General features: G+C 34.4%; 1 protein-coding gene across 1 annotated transcript in view; it reads left to right on the top strand.

Moving 5' to 3' along the window:
- Positions 1–17910, top strand: part of LOC128990309 (methanethiol oxidase-like) — a 29510-nt gene extending 11600 nt beyond the window's left edge. The window contains exons 4-11 of the mRNA XM_054412637.1: positions 10355–10514; positions 11072–11212; positions 13863–14028; positions 15544–15638; positions 16018–16205; positions 17114–17259; positions 17419–17541; positions 17743–17910. Of these exons, the coding sequence (XP_054268612.1) occupies positions 10355–10514; positions 11072–11212; positions 13863–14028; positions 15544–15638; positions 16018–16205; positions 17114–17259; positions 17419–17541; positions 17743–17815 (1092 nt within the window). The 3' untranslated portion in view covers positions 17816–17910. The remainder of the gene's footprint in view (positions 1–10354; positions 10515–11071; positions 11213–13862; positions 14029–15543; positions 15639–16017; positions 16206–17113; positions 17260–17418; positions 17542–17742) is intronic.
- The last annotated feature ends 3083 nt before the right edge of the window (positions 17911–20993 follow it).

Raw genomic sequence — 20993 nt, forward strand, 5'->3', positions numbered from 1 at the left:
AGATATGCAAAAAAGGAATTAAAATCGAGATATGCCTACTAGTACAGTAGTAGACTTACAAGTAATTTTTGTGTGCGTTTTAACTCAATTGGCAATTAATTTTTTTTAAGGCAACGGCTCAAACTCTGGTTTTGTATGGTGTCAAAATGTTGTTAGGTACCATAATTGATTGGTAGCCCAAACTTTATTTTGAATCAATATTTCTAAGTTTTAAATATTATTTTCACCACACTATGATGTTTTTAGCGGTTTTACATACGTTAATTGGTGGCTGAAAGTTACGTTTTGCTGACCATGCCAGCTGTCATCGTTATTTGGGAACCGATCAGGTTTTTACATCCCTAGGGCCGCAAAATCAGCTGCCCGCTTACTTACTTGAAACATGAATGCATATTAAATACACAATCAATAGTATATTTCGTACCTAGGGCCGAAAATGAGGTTTTGCCGGCTCGAGATAGTTTTTAAGTTCGAGACGAAGTCGAGAACTTAAATCGATCGAGAGCCGCAAAACCATTTCGGTCCGTGGTACGAACGCTATTTTTCACCACACTATACCCTATTACCACTATTCACCACAATAATAATGCACACTGATAGTCAACACAACTACAACTTTAAGGTTATGTGAAGAAATAATTTGAGGAATCAGCAAAAATAAAAATATATAGTTGCTAGGCAACGGTGACAATAACACAATTCTATTGAAATGCTATGGATTTTGATTATGTATTTAAAATGCATTCATGTTTTAAGTAAGTAAGCGGACAGCTGATTTTGCGGCCCCGGCCTGTAAAAACCTGCTCGGTCCCCAAATTATGGACAGCTGGCATCGCCAGCAAAACCTAACTTTCGGCCACCAATTAACGTATGTAATACAGCCAAAAACATGATAGTGTGGTGAAAAATCCATAGCATTGCAATATAGAATTGTGTTATTGTCACCGTTGCCTAGCAACTATTTATTTATATTTTTGCTGATTCCTGAAATTATTTCTTCACATAACTTTAAAGTTATTCTTGTTTAGATTATTAGTGTGCATTATTATTGTGGTGAATTAGTGGCAATAGGGTATAGTGTGGTGAAAAATAGCGTTCGTACCACGGACCGAAATGGTTTTGCAGCTCTCAATTGATTTAAAAACTGTCTCGAGCCGGCAAAACCTCATTTTTGGCCCTAGGTACGAAATATACTATTTCACTTGTTTTTAATACAAAGTTAACTTCATTATCTTTTGAAAGCAGATCACACTTCTTTATGATGAAAATACTTTTTTTTACTAGATTAATTAATTACTTTCAAACGTTATGAGTTGTGTTTGGAGTTTTGTACCACAAAAATATGGAAATTTTTCATTATTTCCAGTTTTCACATAATGTAAATAGTTCTATATACTCCCTGTATCCCTGGTTGTATGAACGTTCACATGACAAATAATTCTTAATTTGGTAAAAAATAGCTACTTTAGGATTAGAACAGTTCTTTTAGTTTAAAAAGTATACTTAACTTCCAATTAAAAGGTTTATTATAATAAAATGAATAATTAAATGAACATTAAATTCTGAGAACATAGGCAATTTGAAGCTTCATAGTTCAATAAGTCACGACAATGGAAAGTAGGTAACATGCAAGTTCAACAAATTTGATAATGATAAATGATAACCTTTCAATGATTTCATCCGCCTTATTGAGTCATGATCTCATATCACTGGTCGTAATTCATTATTAAGTAAAAATCAACTAGTTTTATCTTCCTCCGGCCAAATTTCAAGTGTATGAACATTAAACAAATAGAAGCTATTGTAATTTTTTATATAATATATTTTGCAGTATTGTAAAGATTTTATTTTAAAAAGATAATTGAAATTATTACTCAAAGTTTACATTTAACTTTCAATTCATTACACATGTGTAAACTTACATTTTTATTAATTGATTGATTTATTCTAATTGTATATTTGCAAATTGAGTTCATTGAAGAGTTGCTTTACCCCTAATGGTTACAGAGAAATTTTTTTTAAACTGTATATTGACAAGTTTTATTTTCAATTTATTTTTTTGTTTGCTTGTATCTACGCTAGTGGCAGTTTTAATAATAAAGTTTTTATTTTAATCCATATAAGTTCTTTTAAAATTTCGATAAAAAAACCTTATTACCTTGGCTCTATTTCTGCAAAATTTTAGTTCAATTGGTCCAGTAGTTTTCACAAGAACCATATATGACATACTCATAAACATCCTAATGTTCACATTGTAGTGAGATAATTTTTAAGAATTGATTAGAAGTTACAAATATTGCAGGTTGCACTTAGGAAGGATCTCTCTATTAAAACCAATGCTGGCAACGAGATTTATCTTTCTCGACCCCCATACTATGTTTACTAAACAGCTAGCTGATTATATGTATACTAGCTGACCCGGCGAACTTCGTATCGCCTAAGTTATAGGTTTCCCCTAAGACAGACCGATGGAAAGAAAGTACCGTTACGTTTAATTTTCAAGATGATCTCGTTCGCATCGCTCAATCACGTCCTGGTTGAAGTTCGTTCGCTACGCTCACTCACCTTTGGGTTGGAGCTCGTTCGCTACGCTCACTCACCTTTAGGTTGGAGCTCGTTCGCTGCGCTCACTTGCCTTCAGGTTAGCTCGTTCGCTACGCTCACTCGCCTCCAGGTTGAAGTTCGTTCGCTACGCTCACTCACCTTTTGGTTGCAAATTAGCTGTTGTCATAAATGTAAAAGAAATAATAGTGCTGCACCCTGTTGGTAATCCTTGTAACTTTAATGCTATTGAACATCATAGAACAGAACCAACTTGTTTAATTGAAACAGCTGTTAAGATTCATTCATTCCATTTCTCATAAGGTTAACATGGGAAACTCCAGAGCCACTGGGGCGGAGCCCTTTTAAGAATTTCAAAACGGGAAATAGTTTACGTCCGATTCGCATACCTACAGAATTTACACACCAAATTTCATAACGATCGGTGAAGTCGTTGCGGAGGAGTTTGCAGACAAACACTGTGACACGAGAATTTTATATATTAGATTTTTTATATATTTAAAAAAATATAAATTTTTTAAATATATTTGGCTTATTAATTAAAAAATTAAAATCATTTTATAAAAATGTTAGATTACATAAATTATAAAAAGCATGCAAATTTCGATGGGTAAAACTAATTTAATATTGTGCAAGTAGCAAATATCCCCTGTCAGCTATTGGAACTTGTATGGCTTTTGTGTACCAAAGCCTGACATTGATATAATTTTAAATCCAAAACCCCTAAAACCACAATTTTATCATGAAATTGTCAACAAAGGTATAATTGATAAAAATAATGAGCCTAACCATTAATAATATTTAAGAAATTTTGCAAAATGACAAAAAACCAACCTTACCTTCTTAACAGTTTCATTAAGGGAATCGACTAAATGTGATGTGTACAGACAGGGTTGCTTTCAAACCACCAACATTCAGCGAGTATGTGCTAAATTTCACAGATTTTTTTGTAATCAAATCAGGAATAAACATATGTTCTTCTAACAATGCAATCATGTGTAAATATCTTTAAGAGACCACATTATTATGTAAAGAAACTCAAACTGTCAGCTTCTGGGTGTAACACCATTATTCACATGAAGTGGATGATTTGTTTGATTTATCGATCAGCTGTTTTGTTTCAAATGAATTAATAATGTCAAAGATTTGTGATTTTAAATACATAAATTATAATAGTAAAGTTTTCTAAATCATAGTAACTTATTGACTTATTCTCAACTAAATTTTACTATTCCCAGTATTAAAATAAAGTTGTAGTAAGATCCATTATGAGTTAACTTTAAGGTACACAATCCTTGATTGAATTGTAGTTAGACCAGGCCGTGGTTGGGGTTGAGTATGCAAAATTATTCGGACGCACTTTCTCTTTTGATTGTTGTCAAGGACACTTTGGACAGTAAGAAAACGCATGTTGCCACGATCGGCGTTGGTCGAGTACCAATATGGCTGCCATCCAAAATGGCGGTCCACCTGACTTGACCTTGATCGAGAAAAGTTCAAATAACTCCATTGTTTTTCGACCGATTTTGATAATTCTTTTATAGTTGAAAAGATGAAGAAATTTCCTTTAAGAGTCTCCATTACACTTATAGTGATATCCCGTTTAAAAAAATGATAAATTAGATTTTGATAAAGATATTACTTTTAAAACGGATTAAATATACGTTGAGGATATTGTATTTGAGTTTTTACTGACGAAATATGTCCGAAATCAACCCTGAAGCTGCTTGGGTAACAAAAACGTAATTATTCTATATCATTTAATAACCAAAATCTAATAATTTGTAATTTAATAATCCATATATTATTAATGTTATTAATTTACAGTTAAACACAATTGGAGAAGATTCGTTTTTAAAAAAGGGCTATGCAAGAAAAGTTTCATGTAACAATTGGGTAAACAGCTTTTTAGGATAATATCGACCCTGCTGAGTACAAATCGGCGTGTTGCCAAATCAAAATTTGAACCGGAAGTGCCGTATCCAAGATGGCGGCCAGATCCTGTTTGCCTCATTACTCTTTTGTTATTTGGCCTAAAATATTGGTTTAAAAATCTGCATAGGGGTTTTCTCAGATGCCAAACACATTGCAATACTCAAAATCTACTTACATCAACTTTTAGGGGCATATGTTCCAAGATGACGTCCTAAAACTCTGTTTTCGCATATCTCTCTTATTAGTTGGCTTAAAATAATAATTTAAACGTCTGCATAGGGGTTTTCTTGGAATGCCAAAAACATTTTAATACTCAAAACTTAATTACAACAACCTTTGAGGTCACATTTTTCAAGATGGCACACAATATGGCCGCAAAAAACTTTGTTTCCGTATATCTGCCTTGTTTTTTGTTTGAAATTATTATTCAAACTTCCACGAAGGCTTTTTCTCTTGTGCCAAATGGATTGAACCACTCATTATACTTCCCACGATTGTGTAGGACCTAGGTTCCAACATCGGCCGCCAAAACTTCTGTCCTCGGAAGTCGGAAGAGAACAAGAAGGCCATTTAAAAGAAAATAAATTGTTAATTGCAATATTTAAAAGAAGATATTAACAAAATGAATGAGCCATTTAAAAGAGTCAAACTTTGTCGAGAACGGTGTATAGCCTCATCCCTGCTGGTTACGTCTTTGCCCTGTTCAGGTGAGAGATTTCCGGATACAACAACTTCAAACGTCCCAAAATTATGATGGACTCTTGCGAGATGAAGAGGGCGAGACCAGATTTGTTTTCCTCAGTGCCAAAAAAAATGTTCCAATCTTTTGGCATTGGAACTTTTCTCAGGATATTTTCCATCATAATTTTGGGGCGCTTCAAACTCATCTTCTTTTTGGTGTTATAAATAATCAGGAAGCCTTGCCTCCAACACGTAATGTACGGTGACTACAACTCCTAAGATGTCGTTAGGTAAAGACACGATCTTTATTAAGGGCATACTATAATTGTAATTATACCTAGGATGTAATTGTTTATCCAAGTGTCTATCTACAATGTAAACGCACAAAAAGACTTGCGCCAAATTGTGCTACCGTTCTCGACAGTGTTTTACTTTTTTAAATGGTTCATTCATTTTGTTCATATTTTCTTCTAAATATTGCAATTAAGAATTATTTTTTTCTTAAATGGACTTTTTCTCATATTTTTTGTTCTCTTCCGACTTCCGAGGACAGAAGTTTTGGCGGCCGATGTTGGAACCTAGGTCCTACACAGTCGTAGGAAGTATATAATGAGAGTTTCAATCCATTTGGCACCAGAGAAAAAGCCTTCGTGGACGTTTGAATAATAATTTCAAACAAAAAACAAGGCAGATATACGGAAACAAAGTTTTTTGGGCGGACATATTGTGTGCCATCTTGAAAAATGTGACCTCAAAGGTTGTTGTAATTAAGTTTTGAGTATTACAATTTTTTTGGCATTCCAAGAAAACCCCTATGCAGACGTTTAAATTATTATTTTAAGCCAACTAATAAGAGAGATATGCGAAAACAGAGTTTTAGGACGCCATCTTGGGTGTCATCTTGGAACATATGCCCCTAAAAGTTTATGTAAGTAAATTTGGAGTATTGCAATGTGCTTGGAATCCGATAAAACCCCTATGCAGATGTTAAAACTATTATTTTAGGCCAACTAAGAAGAGAGATATGCGAAAACAGAGTTTTAGGACGCCATCTTGGGTGTCATCTAGGAACATATGCCCCTAAAAGTTTATGTAAGTAAATTTTGAGTATTGCAATGTGCTTGGCATCTGAGAAAACCCCTATGCAGATTTTTAAACCAATATTTTAGGCCAAATAACAAAAGAGTAATGAGGCAAACAGGATCTGGCCGCCATCTTGGATACGGCACTTCCGGTTCAAATTTCGATTTGGCAACACGCCGATTTGTACTCAGCAGGGTCGATATTATCCTAAAAAGCTGTTTACCCAATTGTTACATGAAACTTTTCTTGCATAGCCCTTTTTAAAAACGTATCTTCTCCAATTGTGTTTAATTGTAAATTAATAACATTAATAATATATGGATTATTAAATTACAAATTATTAAATTTTGGTTATTAAATGATAGAATAATTACGTTTTTGTTACCCAAGCAGCTTTAGGGTTGATTTCGGACATATTTCGTCAGTTAAAACTCAAATTTAATCACCTCAATGTGTATTTAATCCGTTTTAAAAGTAAAATCTTTATTAAAATCTAATTTGTCACTTTTTTCAACGGGACATCACTATAAGTGTAATGGAGACTCTTAAAGGAAATTTCTTCATCTTTTCAACTATAAAAGAATTATCAAAATCGGTCGAAAAACAATGGAGTTATTTGAACTTTTCTCGATCAAGGTCAAGTCAGGTGGACCGCCATTTTGGATGGCAGCCATATTGGTACTCGACCAACGCCGATCGTGGCAACATGCGTTTTCTTACTGTCCAAAGTGTCCTTGACAACAATCAAAAGAGAAAGTGCGTCCGAATAATTTTGCATACTCAACCCCAACCACGGCCTGGTCTAAGTATACATGAACAGTCATAATGCACAGCAATTATTATGTAGTAGACTTTGACTATTTTCAAGTAACAAACATATGTTTCTGTAAATACAAATTATCTCCTATGTTATCCTTATGGAGAAATACGAAACTTTAAAGGGCCCCAGGGCCCCACTCTCTAATTATTTCCCTAAAAAGAAAGTTTCCTGCACAACTTCACGTTACGCTCTTTCCAATGACACCAAAAACATGTCAATCGGTTCAGTAGTGTCGGAGGAGTAATTGTCACAAAAAACCTGCTTGCGTATTAAATAAGTACTAGTGGTCGTCCAGTGGTCGAAAATTCGACCAAAAACATGTAATGTATACGTATTGACTATTGGATACTGAAGTATACATCCCATTTATATGGACCAGCTATCAAAATTTTTTAAATTAAAAACATGTAAGGGGCCTAGTTGTGTTTTTAAGACACCGAAAGTGTGTCTTAAATTCTATTACATACCTTATTTTTTGTTACTGACAAAGTTGATAGGTCATAACAGTTGCTATAACTCATTCAAAAAGTTTGACTTGGTAAAAACATCGTGTATTAGTCATAAATTTAGTCATTTAGATCAGCGCAGTCTGTTGGTGGCTCACACCAACCACAACGAATTTAATTAAAATCTGTTGACAGCTTTAACATGGGGATTAAAAAGGTTCAGGCTTCTCTATTTTCACCCCACACTGTAAATAAAACATGTGATTGGAATTTCTTCCATTTGTTTTGATTGTCTGTTTATATTTCGTTGTTATTTCGTAACCAGCATGACAACCCATAAAGCCCATGTTAAATTTATTAAAATTTCAAATTAATCTTTTGAGCTTATATTTGAGCCTATTTTAATTTTTAAAGAGATTCTGCACTTCTACAGGAAAATATCTTTCCAACGGTATGCGTAGATTTTCTCTGCGATGCACACGAGCTGAGTAAAAAGGTTTTAAAGAAACATGCTTGCCTATTAATATATAGACTAGCTGTACCCGCGGGCTTTGCCCCGTTTAACTTCATATGTGAGCTCGTTCGCATGGCTCAATCACGTCCTGGTTGAAGTTCGTTCGCTACGCTCACTCACCTTTATGGTTGGAGCTCGTTCGCTGCGCTCACTTGCCTTCAGGTTAGCTCGTTCGCTACGCTACCTCGCCTCCGGGTTGAAGTTCGTTCGCTACGCTCACTCACCTTCTGGTTTCAAATTAGCTGTTGTAAAATATTAAAAAAATAATAGTGCTGCACTCTGTTGGTAATCCTTGTAACTTTAATGCTATTGAACATCATGGAACAGAACCAACTTGTTTAATTGAAACAGCTGTTATGATTCATTAATTCCATTTAAATATGGGTACTCATTAGGTTAACATGGGAAACTCCAGAGCCACTGGGGCGGAGCCCGAGAGTCCGATTAGAATAAAAACCACTTAGTTTTCCTATTTAATGCCTAAAGAATCAGTGTACCAAATTTCAGCCTCCTAGGTAAGTGGGAAGTGGGAGAATTAGTGATGAGTGAGTGAGTGAGTCAGTCAGTCAGTCAGTCAGTCAGTCAGTCAGTGAGGGCTTTGCCTTTTATATATATAGATAGATATAGATATAGATAACACATAATATTTATACAGGGTGTCCCGGAACTCTCTACCAATATTTTAGGGCATTGCTCCTGGGTAAGAAACATAACTAAATATCATATTTAAACTGTCCGGAAGTCCTTAGTTACTCACACAGACGCCATTTTGTTTTTTTCAGTTATTAATTTTTTTCTAAAGAATGGTTAAACTTACGAAATGGAAACTTTGCACAAACATTTATGACAACTAGACAAAGCTACCAAAAAATTATCACGATTATTCAAATTCATAAAACAAAATGGCGGCCATTTAAAATTTTTGTAAAATCAATGGTTTTTGAGTTATTTAAGAAAGACAATTTTAAATGGCCGCCATTGTGTTTTATGAATTTGAAAAATCGCCATAATTTTTTTGTAGCTTTGTCTGGTTGTCATTAATGTTTGTGCAATGTTTCCATTTCGTATGTTTAACCATTCTTTAGAAAAAAATTAATAACCGAAAAAAACAAAATGGCGGCTGTGTGAGTAACTTAGACTTCCGGACAATTTAAATATGATATTTAGGTACGATTCTTACTAAGGATCAATGCCCTAAAATATTGGTAGAGAGTTCCGGAACACTCTGTATATGTGTCCGTTAGCGTGATAACTTGAGCAAAAATTATCCGATTTTGTTGAAATTTGGTACAAGCATGTAAACCTACATTTATTCTAACGAGTTCGCAAACCAGCAAGATCGAACCACGGGAACGGGTTTATGGGGAGTTTTATGGGGTAAAAAATGAGTTTTTCCCCTTTTTACCCTAAAAACATAACATTTTGCAATTTCTTTCCAAACTATTTTGCAGAGCTTAAAAAAAAATAATTTAGTATATTGAAGCTCTGTTGTATGCCTAAAGGTTACAGAGTTAATAAAAAAAAGTGTAAGTTTAAAATTTCTATGTTATTCTTATGAATAAAATTAAAACTGTTGTAGTTTACTTATGGATATATTTTAATGACATTTGTCAAATTTATTTATTTCATCCTATCCTATTAAAGTTTGGTCAAAAAACACTTTTTACCTTCCCCATAGCAGCAAAACTAAGCACTTGTTAAATCTAATGTTTTTTAAACTGGGAATAAATATGTCTTATTTATGGAACTGTTTAAATAAAAATGTAATCAGACAAGTTGAAATTTGCTTAGTCTGCAGGTTTGCTGCGGCTGGGGTATTTTCCCTCCATTTGGCAATACCGAGGGCCCGTTAGCACTTTTGTTTAGTGCTGCTATCAGTAGGGTTCTTTTAAAACTACGTCCACAATCACTGGATTGTGTTACATGCTATAATATGCATCTCCTATTGAATGAAATTGAATTCAAACGTCTTTGCGCACTCATTCACACAGCACATTAGCTATTCCCGCATCCAGCTGCGGCCGGCCATCACGCAACCGCAGTGAACATATCTTTAATATGTTTTTTCAAAGTGGATGATAGCCTGAGGCAGGGGTTTTAGAAAGTGCGAGTCCAATACTACGTTCGATTTCTTTCCTGATGGTATAGCAAAAAGTGGGTACCCATCAATATTTTACTCTGTAAACCACCATTGTACAACTAATAACGTAGGGGACCCTTGGTTGATATTGACACAGGAATGGATCTATAATATTCAGTTTGGTGATTATATTTCTTGTATAGTTTCTGCTTAATTTATCCTTCTTCAACCAGGTAATTGAACCCTCCGAGATGCATGCTCTAGGGGTGGCAACCCCTCACACTACACACTGTCTACCCTCTGGAGACATCATGATATCCACCATGGGCACAGTGGAGGGTGAGGGACTAGGGGACTTTGTCTTGGTCGATGGTGCTTCTTGGAAAGTCAAAGGTTTGTACATCAGTTACCGGTATTAAATACTTAAGAGCCCTGAGCGTCCAAGCAAGATGACCAATCTTGATGTCGGCATCTTTCTTGGATCCTGGGAATGTCAATTGGTACCATATGTACGATAGGCCTAGGGCATAAGTGCGATAGGTAGTTTTGTATATTTTTGTTAGATGTTTGTGTATGTTTATGTGTTTTAACATTGACGATGCTGCCGTAACTGAATCTTCAACTGTCTTCAGTTAATGCCAAAACGGCAGTAACACAAGTTACAACTGTTAAGTGTTGGTAAGCTTTTATTTACTGTGGCAATATCACAGCACAGGATCTTAAACATGAATTTTAATATTTTATTTTATCAGATGATTTAGGTTTATACTGAGAAAAACTGTAGATTTAGTTAAATGGAGGCTATATAATCTTAGTATAATTGCAAGTTTGTGATTAGACAACTGTTGGTGGAATTAGCAACATAAATATTAAATAAAAAACCATGATTGGCACACCCTTTTCAAAACATATCTTAAATGAAGTTATAGTAATTACCATGGCTTGTTCAGGTTTGTGGACCCAAGGCCAGGCTGCCAAGTTTGGATATGACTTCTGGTATCAGCCGTATTGGGATGTGATGATATCCAGTGAGTGGGGCGCACCCAAGTCCTTCAAGCCAGGCTACAAACACGACGATGTTTTGAATCCAGGTATGTTAACAAACTGCAATTTTATACCATACATTTCTAGGATGATCTTGGTGTCTCTTAAATCTCACATTTGTGATTAAACTGTCTAGTTCATAAAAAAGAATTAAACTTGTTGATACAAGTGAAAATATTTTTTTAGACAGCTGACTTACAATTAAAAAAGAACTGGTAATTCTAACATGTAAAACTTGAACCAGTTATCCAACCGTCTTAAGTCTGGTTATCCTGGAGCAACAAAATTAAGTTATAAACCTTAATATAAAGCCTCAAGATGGCAGAGTAAATCAACTCCTTGATTGGCAATTAATTCAACTAACGGAATAGAAGTGGAGTTAGCCAGTTAAATCAACTCCTGCATACCGGCAAGACGGTTCAACTAATACCAGTATCAATTATCAATTCTTTGAGACAGCAATATACTAATACCCAATCATTGGTAAACGAGCCCTGTTTCATTAAAGTATTAGTCTAGTATTTACTAGTCCATGGACTTGTAATAATAGTGTATCTTACAAGTCTACATTTCAAAAAATTACTAGTGTAAAATACTAGTTACTAGTGTAAAATACTAGTTACTAGTGTAGGGGACTAGTGTATTACTAGGGGGTTTTACTAGTGTAGGTAGCAAGTGTGTTTCATAAAGTTTTACTCTTAAAATTACACTGGTAAATACTTGCCATTTTCTACCAACCTCTCTACACCTGTATTATTTGTAGTAGCCTTGTATTTTTGAAAATAGTGATATTTCATTACTCGCATAATTGTAAATACCCCCGCTGCAGCAAACCTGCAGACTAAGCGAATTTCCATTTGCCTGATTGGATTTACACTAAAATGTCTCCTTAAAAATATCACATTTATTCCCTACTAGTGTACATGTTGCTCGAATTCGAGCAATTGCAAAGTATTACAGGAGTTATTTCAAAACGAATTAGTCATATTTACAATGAGTTTAAAAGAGTCAGCTCAAAGATTACCGGTGTGCAACTCAGACCATGTTTATCTTCGTTATTGATAAACTTAAAGCATTCCGGCCGGTTTTCTCCTTCTCAAAATGCCTGGCTGTACAGGCAACACAGGTCATTGATAGAGGGCCAATTGAGAACGAAAAGTCGTTTTGGGGTAGTAATAGGGCGCATTTGTAACCTAACAGTTGAGATTGTCCAGGGTCAGGTGCTGACTGCGATGAGTTAAGTTACGCGCCACTGTTCTGTAGCTGCGGTCATTATCACGATTACGCCTCCTGTCTATGTTTTGTTGTCGTCGCGTCGGAGGTATTTAAAATAAAATAAAAAAAACAACAAATAAACAAATTATAGCTACACAAAACAAATTTATAAATAAAAAAAATGTAATTTGTAAATTATAAGTTAAAAATTATAAATGCACAAATCATGCTAACACGATCCGATCATAGCGACACAAAACAACGATAAATACACAAATTTAAGATACAACCATACCAACATGATCCGTCTTGGGGGTTATGTTTACACAAACTCAAATAGTAAATAAATGTACTCAATGCGTTTCATTGAATTGAAAAATAAATAACAGCAATTAAATAATACAGCTGATCAAAATGTAAACAATTATGTTCTTCATAAGGATAACATGGGAACTTTCAAAGCCACTGGGGCAGAGCCCAAGGGACCTTTTCAAAAATGTAAGGCCAGTTTGCAAATCTACGCGACACGCTCTTTCCAATGAGACGTCAATCGATAAAATCGGTTAAGAAATGGCGGAGGAGTTCAACCGACAAAGTTTCATGTAGCGTATTAATTATATAGATTTAAATAGAATCAGTTTAACACATACTTAGGTTTGCTGCGACAGGGAGGGTAATTTTTTTAAATGTAAAATGTTAATAGTTTGTAAGAAATAAACACATTTTCCAAATTTGGGCAAAATATGTTAATAAACAAGCAAACTACAACAGTTTACTTATTCTCCATAAGAATAACATGGTAATTTTAAATTTACAATTTTTTGGAATTTTCTCCGTAACCATTAGGCGCATTATAACGCTTCAATATACTAAATTATTTGTTTTTTTAAGCTTTACAAAATAGTTTGGAAAGAAATTGTAAAATTTTATGTTTTTTGGGTCAAAAATACCATCATCATGTTTTTTTGGGTCATAAAACCCCCGTTCCCATGGTCCGATCATGCTGGTTTGCGAACTCGTTAGAATAAACGTAGGTTTACACGTTTGTACCAAATTTCATCATAATCGGATCATTTTTGCTCGAGTTATCGCGTCAACGGACACACATATATATCTATATATGAATAATTTGATTGTATTTATTTTCTTAGTTTTACATATTTAAATTTAATAACATTGTGAAAGACTGTGACCATGACCTTAGTGTTGAAATGCATCAGTCTTTAAAAATAATTTTTAAAAAAGGGTACTATGGTGTATTATTTATTAATATTATATTACAGTAGCCCTAGACGTGAACAATATCAAATATAATATATATATATATCGTTTGTATGAATCACTTACATCTGAGGAATTGGATGATCTTGAACCTCTTAAACATAGGTTGTTCACAGATCTAACTGGTCGCTCATTTCCATGAATCACTTACTTCTGAAGAATTGGATTTTGAACCTTCTCAAAATGACTCGTTGTTCTCAGATCTGACTGGTCGCTCCCTGAACGTTTACTCGTGGAAGGATCGCAAGCTGTTGCAGACCATTGCCCTGGGAGAGGATGGAGTCGCTCCTCTGGAGATTAGGTTTTTGCACAATCCTCTGGCCGCCCAGGGTTTTGTAGGCTGTGCAGTTACATCTGCCATCTTCAGGTGAGATCCATGTGAATGTATTTGAAAAATTGGGTATTTTCCACTTGATACTGATGTTACATTGTTTTGTGGTTAAATTAAAATCTAGTTTACCTCAACAAATCACTACACTTTATTATGTCACTATCCGGTTATGTGGAGATATGTCAGTGTGTATCATGCCCAGGTTTAGGGTAAATTTCGCACTTGGATGTAAACAGCTTCAGCTCCGCCACTTCTAGGGGTCCTTCCCAAAATATTTTTGAAAGTAAAGTGTCTGTGTACTGTGGCTATTTGGAGGTTAAAATTCTGATTTAAATTTGTGTTCTACATGTTTTTTTTTTTTTTTTTTTTTTTTTTTTTAGAAAACTAAAAAAAAAACAATACTGAAAAAATGTTTTTGGAAATTTACACTCTAAAACTTTGGCACTCTGGTCCTCTAGCCTCACTAAGAATAAGAATAAGAATATCTTTATTTTCATAACAGTACATACTTTAACAACTAGCAAAGCTAGAACAGAATAGATGACATTGTCAATGCAGTAAAGTTATCATAATTGAGTACACCTAGCAATAAGTATCCAGAAAAAAAAAATTAATCAAACCTCACAAAAATCATTTTAAGAACAGGAATTATCCCTTTACAAGTTGTTTTTCTAAAACTTATCATTTAAAAATGCGTCAACTGAATAATAATTTTTTTAAATCAAAAAATCCTTTAACTTTTTTCTAAAGCTGTTTTCCTTTATTATTTCCTTCAACTCGCTGGGTAGTGTATTGTAGAGTTTCCTCCCCATATATTGTGGTGTCTTTTCAGATAGTGTCAGACGGTGTCTTGAATACTGAAAATTTGCTTGAAATCTAGTTTCATGATGGTGTCCTATGCTGTTTTACTTAATTTAAATTTCCAAATTATTTTTAACAAACATAAGACATCTTAAAGTATATAGGCAGGGAACAGGTTATATACCCTGTACAATCAATATGTTCGTTCCAATTTAATTTTTGTCAATGATTACTCCGAGCAATTTTTGTTGTGAAATATTATCTGCCATAGGCCTATTTGATTTTTTAAAGTATGAAATTTGTTTTATCACTGTTTTAGTGCCAGGCCATTAGCTGTAAACCATTCACGGCAATCTTCCAAGCGGTTTTTACTGAAATTTGCGCATCGGACATTGAGATGCCCTTAACAACAAAAGCAGTGGTATCATTTTGCAAAAAGTAATAATTCTGAAAGAATTTTTTGGGGCAAGTCATTGATATAGATGATAAATAATAAAGGCCCCAGAATTGAGCCTTGAGGAATTCTGCATTCTATATTTATTTATCCAGTTTGTGAATTAGTACTTCATGATTGACCAGGTCAAATGCCATAGACAAATCACATGTCTCATCTTAAGACAATTAATTACTGTGCAACTATTGAGTCAAAAGAAAAAACTGAGTATACTTGATGTTTACCACATTTTAATAATAAATTTCACAACACAAAAGATAGATGAACCTTTCTTAATTAATAGCTTCAATTTTTAGATTTTTCCGAAAAGTCGATGGTACTTGGGCTGCAGAAAGAGTAATACGCATTCCACCAAAGAAAGTCAAAGGATGGGCTCTTCCTGAATTAGAAGGTAAAAAACTATAAACTAAAAGTTTACCCTCTTTCCTTATTTTTTTCTTCCAAGAGGTTTGGTTGACACGTTGCTTGCTAGTCAGAGGCAGCCCTCACTTTTAGATGGGTAGATAAATTAATAAATGTTTATTCATAATGTAACTCCTTGTTGTCCGGGTGGTTCCCCGCCCCTTTAAGTGAAATGCTGCCAATCTTGCTATAGTCCATATTCTTTAAAATAATCTTAAAGGTAAAAGATTTTTCCAATGTATTGCAGCATCAATAGCAACATTAAGCTAACATTTTCCAGCAAAGTTAAAACCATCATTGTATATTGTTTAGCATAGGCTACATAATAAACTGTAGGCACCAAACTAATGATCTTTTAATTTTACCAGGGATGGTGACAGACATAGTCATCTCACTGGATGATCGGTTCCTCTACCTCAGCAACTGGTTACATGGAGACGTAAGGCAATACGATATTACCAACCCTTCTCAACCAAAACTGACGGGACAAGTTTTCATAGGAGGTAAAATTGTCAAGGGAGGTCCAATAGAAGTTATAGAGGATCAAGAATTGTCTGTAAGTGATGTTATGCTTTTAAAATTGATCACTGTTTTTTTAATTTGCTTACGAAGAGTTTTTATACTTTATACAGTTGAATATTCTTGCCATCAAGACTCATAATGCAACGTACCCTTGTTCCTCTTATGTGTTGTGTTCCGAGGATTACTAATTTCAGGTTACAAGACCCATTGTCAAATTCAACATCAAATTGGTAACCAATAAAATCCGACAGTCTTCTCACTTTGTTCCATCATGTCCACCATGATTTAAGTGTGGCTGGCCTAGCGTTCGTTGAAATGTTTCTCTGTTTTAAATGTTAACCTCATTTGCCGATTGATGAAAATATCCGTCACATTTTATAGACCTTCAATTTATTGTTGGATTTGAGAAAGAATCTTATGACCAAAAACTAGTGGTCCTTCTGAATACAATACATAAGATGAAAGACTGACAAAGGTAGTTGAAACATAGTATTTTATCAGGCTTCAAATTATCTAGAAATTATTTTTACAGAATTTCCTCTAATACAGCATTAAAGTAAAACAATTTGGGATCTCTTACCGTAAGATGTTGTTTCTATGAGTGAAAGTGTAAGGAAGTTCATTCACAAAAAAGAAAATTATGTAGAAAAACACAATAAACTACTGATCAAGTTATACCTGGGTAGTTTTAATGTCCCATTTTCATATCCTGGAATCCTAGGCCCTAGAGCTAGACTGAGATAATTTTTCATATTACTTCAGGCTATGCAATTATTTCAGGAGGTTGGGTCATTATGACTGAGATAAAATCCATTGGTGATTGGCGAGATTTGTACCCGCAACCTCAGGAACCTACTGGAAGAACTGATGGGAGAAAGTATGTGTTAGTTTGCTGGTACCGTTTATTTTGATCTATCTCACGTCCAGTTGTTTGTATGACAGGAGCAGCCTAAGCCTGTAGTCATCAAGGGCCGCAAGATCCAAGGCTCGGCTCAGATGCTCCAACTGAGTCTGGACGGAAAGAGACTCTACGTCACAACCTCCCTCTTTTCTCCCTGGGACAAACAGATCTACCCGGACATGGTCCAGTAAGTCCTATTTATCCCAGGTATTATTATTCAAAATCTAAACTAATTGAAATAATGTCTACTCCTTTAAAGTTATTAAAAAGCCACCCTGCTACCATAACATAATGCAGGAAGCCAATTTAAATGTTAGCAACTAACAGAATGTTTCCATTGTTTCAGAACCGGATCTGTTTTGGTAAAACTCGACATAGATACAGAGAAAGGAGGGATGAAACTGGATGAAGACTTCTTGGTGGACTTTGGAAAAGAGCCTGAAGGTCCGGTGTTGGCGCATGAAACTCGGTAAACTGTTTAATTATAAACTTTGTAACGATTCTCCATTTAAAGGTCTATAGTGAATCCCTGAGCCTGGAAACTTAATATTTGTATGCCTGTTGATCATAGTGTATGTTAGATAAGTATAGGGAAATATTTAATTATTTCACGGCAATGCCATTTACAAAAGAAATAAAAGATAAACATATTCATATTATCTAATTTCAGGTATCCGGGTGGTGATTGCACTTCGGACATCTGGTTAGTGGACGAAGCTAAAGAACAAGTAGCCGCTGTTTAACAGTTTCTGCTTGAATATCCCTTAACTGTTTCACTATGTATCGCACAATAACAATATTTAATAGTTTAATAAATATCACCTGTTACTTGTTTTAATTATTTTCTTCCATAAAATTAGTTATTTCCCCGTATGAAATCACTTTTAAATTTGTAGTAGCAATAATTAATCTATATAATTAATACGCTACATGAAACTTTGTCGGTTGAACTCCTCCGCCATTTCTTAACTGATTTTATCCATTGACGTCTCATTGGAAAGAGCGTGTCGCGTAGATTCACAAACTGGCCTTACATTTTTGAAAAAGTCCCTTGGGCTCTGTGCCAGTGGATTTGAAAGTTCCCATTTTATCCTTATGAAGAACATAATTGTTTACATTTTGATCAGCTGTAGAATTTAATTGCTGTTATTTATTTTTCAATTCAACGAAACGCATTGGGTACATTTACAGATTTTGTTGAAATTAAATATTTACTACTTCAATTACATTCGTACATATTACTATATAAAAAATCGAGAAAGCCTGGACAATTTGATATATTTTACCAATTAAGAAAAATGAATTGACATAGTACTGTATTTCTTGAGAAACCATTGAAAGAACCCATTTATTAACCATGGAAACATAGCAGTCATAGAACGCCACCAAGTAGAAGAAATAGAGATTTAAAAAAATTGCCATCGTTATCAACCTATATAATGAAGAACACCTACAGCTACAATATGAAGATTCCTACAAACAACGAACAAGGATGTTAGCCGAAGTGTTACTATTTTGTAGGAAACACGGACTTTACTTTATGATTGGCAAAGGAAAATACTCTAAGGCTGAATTAAAGTGGTACGGCAAGGACATTAAATATATGCTTTCATAAAAGTCAAGTGATTTTAAAATAATATTATTACATCCAAGAAACCTTAATAAAACTTTCACTGAAGAATTCTCATTTATCACATTACCATCTGAACAACGTTAGGCCTTTCAATTCTGCATTTTTTCAGGTAAATATAACTTACATTATAACAGTAACTAGCCAAATTAATGCCAATTGAAGCAAATAAAATTGTGACAGAGAGGTTATGCAGAAAATCATGTAGTTCTTAAGTAATGTAAACAAAATGTTATCCCTATAAAAAAATGGACTGAAATTTGTAAACGTACTGGTGACAATGGGTAGTACTATGCCTATTACATTATCATTGACGAAGATCAACATGGACAACCTAATGCGGCTATAAGTGGGAAAGATGCACTATGTGTACATTTTACCAGCTTCTATGCTGTCGAGGGGTCTCTAACTTAATGTGGCTCTAACAAAACTGAAACTGCAACAAACTGGCAATACTACAGATATAACCGTCCAATGCACCAAATTCCCACTGGAAAAGAAAAACTAGAAAAACTGTGCTTGAACTGCTAGAATCTATTCAGCTTGTTTCAAAATTAGAGTGCTCGAGGTGGAGGGGATGGAATAATTTCTCCTCAAACCACCTATATTTTGTGAACGGAGTATAGCATTCTACAAATCAAAGTATAGCTAGAGATAACTATACCAAATCAATATAAGCACATTATTTATAGAAAAATTATATACAGGGTGTCCACAAAGTCTGGAAATCACATCGTATGAAAACGAGTGATAGTAAGATAAAGATTTACTTACAAATATAACAGGGAACTTCTTAAGATTTTATAGCTATGGTCAAACTTAATTTAATACACCTCTGCGTGTGCATTTCCAGCGGCCTGCAGATATTCTAGACGTCTTTTTAGTTTGTCCCAGGTTTTAGTCAGCATATCCTGGGTTACAGATGGCACAACATTTCTGATTCTCTCCTTCAGTGTTTGTAAATGAGGAACTGGGAAAGAATAGACAGTATCCTTGACAAATCCCCACAAAAAGAAACCCATGGGGGTTACACCGGGGGAACGTGGTGGCCATTTCGTCAGGCCATCACGCCCGACCCAGCGTCCGGGGAAGTGGCGATTTAAAAAATCCCTCACACATTTGGCTCAATGAGGCAGGGAGCCGCCTTGCTGGAAAATTATCATAGGTTGCTGTTCTTCTAATTGAGGGACTACATACAACTCCAACATATCCAAGAAAACAAACCTATTCACATTTTCTTCCGCAAAGAAAATTAGGCCAATGATGCCATAATGCATTACACCGCACCAAACATTTAGTTTTGGACAGTCACTTTCTTTTTCAATCACGATACTGGGATTTTTCACTCCCCCAAATTCTACAATTAATTGTGACTGTTAGTTAACCTTCCCAGTTTGGGATTGGGTTTCCTGAAGCCACAAAACACTCTTTGATTTCTCTTGTAAATGTACAATTTCTGATTTGTTTTTGTATTGAATCATTACTGTATTGTTGTCAATCAGCTGTGTTTAGATGTTACAAACTTCATTAAATAAAACCTGCTTAAATTCCCTTCAAAACAAGGTATACAAGTTAAGCATGGCTGTAATAGTTTTTGTACAGCAAAGCTATTAAATCAGGCCAAGACTTTGTGGACACCCGGTAATATTTTGTATACCAGTTATTATTGCTGGATCAATAAATATATTCAGGTATAGGCAATAACTTATATTTCGTTAGAGGTATAAACATATTTATTTACATTGTCATATAAAATACATAACATAATGGACATAATAACAGTGAAAACCATTGAAGACAGTTCCAAACTTTTCTTCAATGGTTTTATATACATTAATTTTATTCATAGATTAATGGGTACATACATTTTAGGACTAGCAAGCAATTTGTTTATAAAATAAAATAACATTGAAGATTTTTTGTTAGGCTATCTTATTTTTGTCACTAGTTGATACAACAGTTTTTTGAGCTTAAAAGATTACAAATGTTTATAGTTGAGTTTGGAAGTGTTGCAATAAAATTTTGTAGTTAGCAGTTACAAATGGCCAATAATTCAAATATAGGTTGTAAGCTCTTACAAATATTGGTCCCAATGGCACTTTGTATGTTAAATGGAATTATTATCCAATTAACAATATTATATTGTCATTTCAATCAAGTTTAAGTTTGTACAGTAGTTTTTGCCCAACCAGTGTTTAAGGAGTTGATATTTAGGAAGGCCTGAGTAGGTTTAAAACTGGTTTGAATTGGCTACATGGCATCTAATGCAAACCTGCTGAAAAAAATAACGT

The sequence above is a fragment of the Macrosteles quadrilineatus genome, unplaced genomic scaffold (genome assembly GCF_028750875.1).
Source record: "Macrosteles quadrilineatus isolate MER2022 unplaced genomic scaffold, UCM_ALF_1.0 Scaffold_3__2_contigs__length_128488019, whole genome shotgun sequence".
Lineage (NCBI taxonomy): Eukaryota > Metazoa > Arthropoda > Insecta > Hemiptera > Cicadellidae > Macrosteles > Macrosteles quadrilineatus.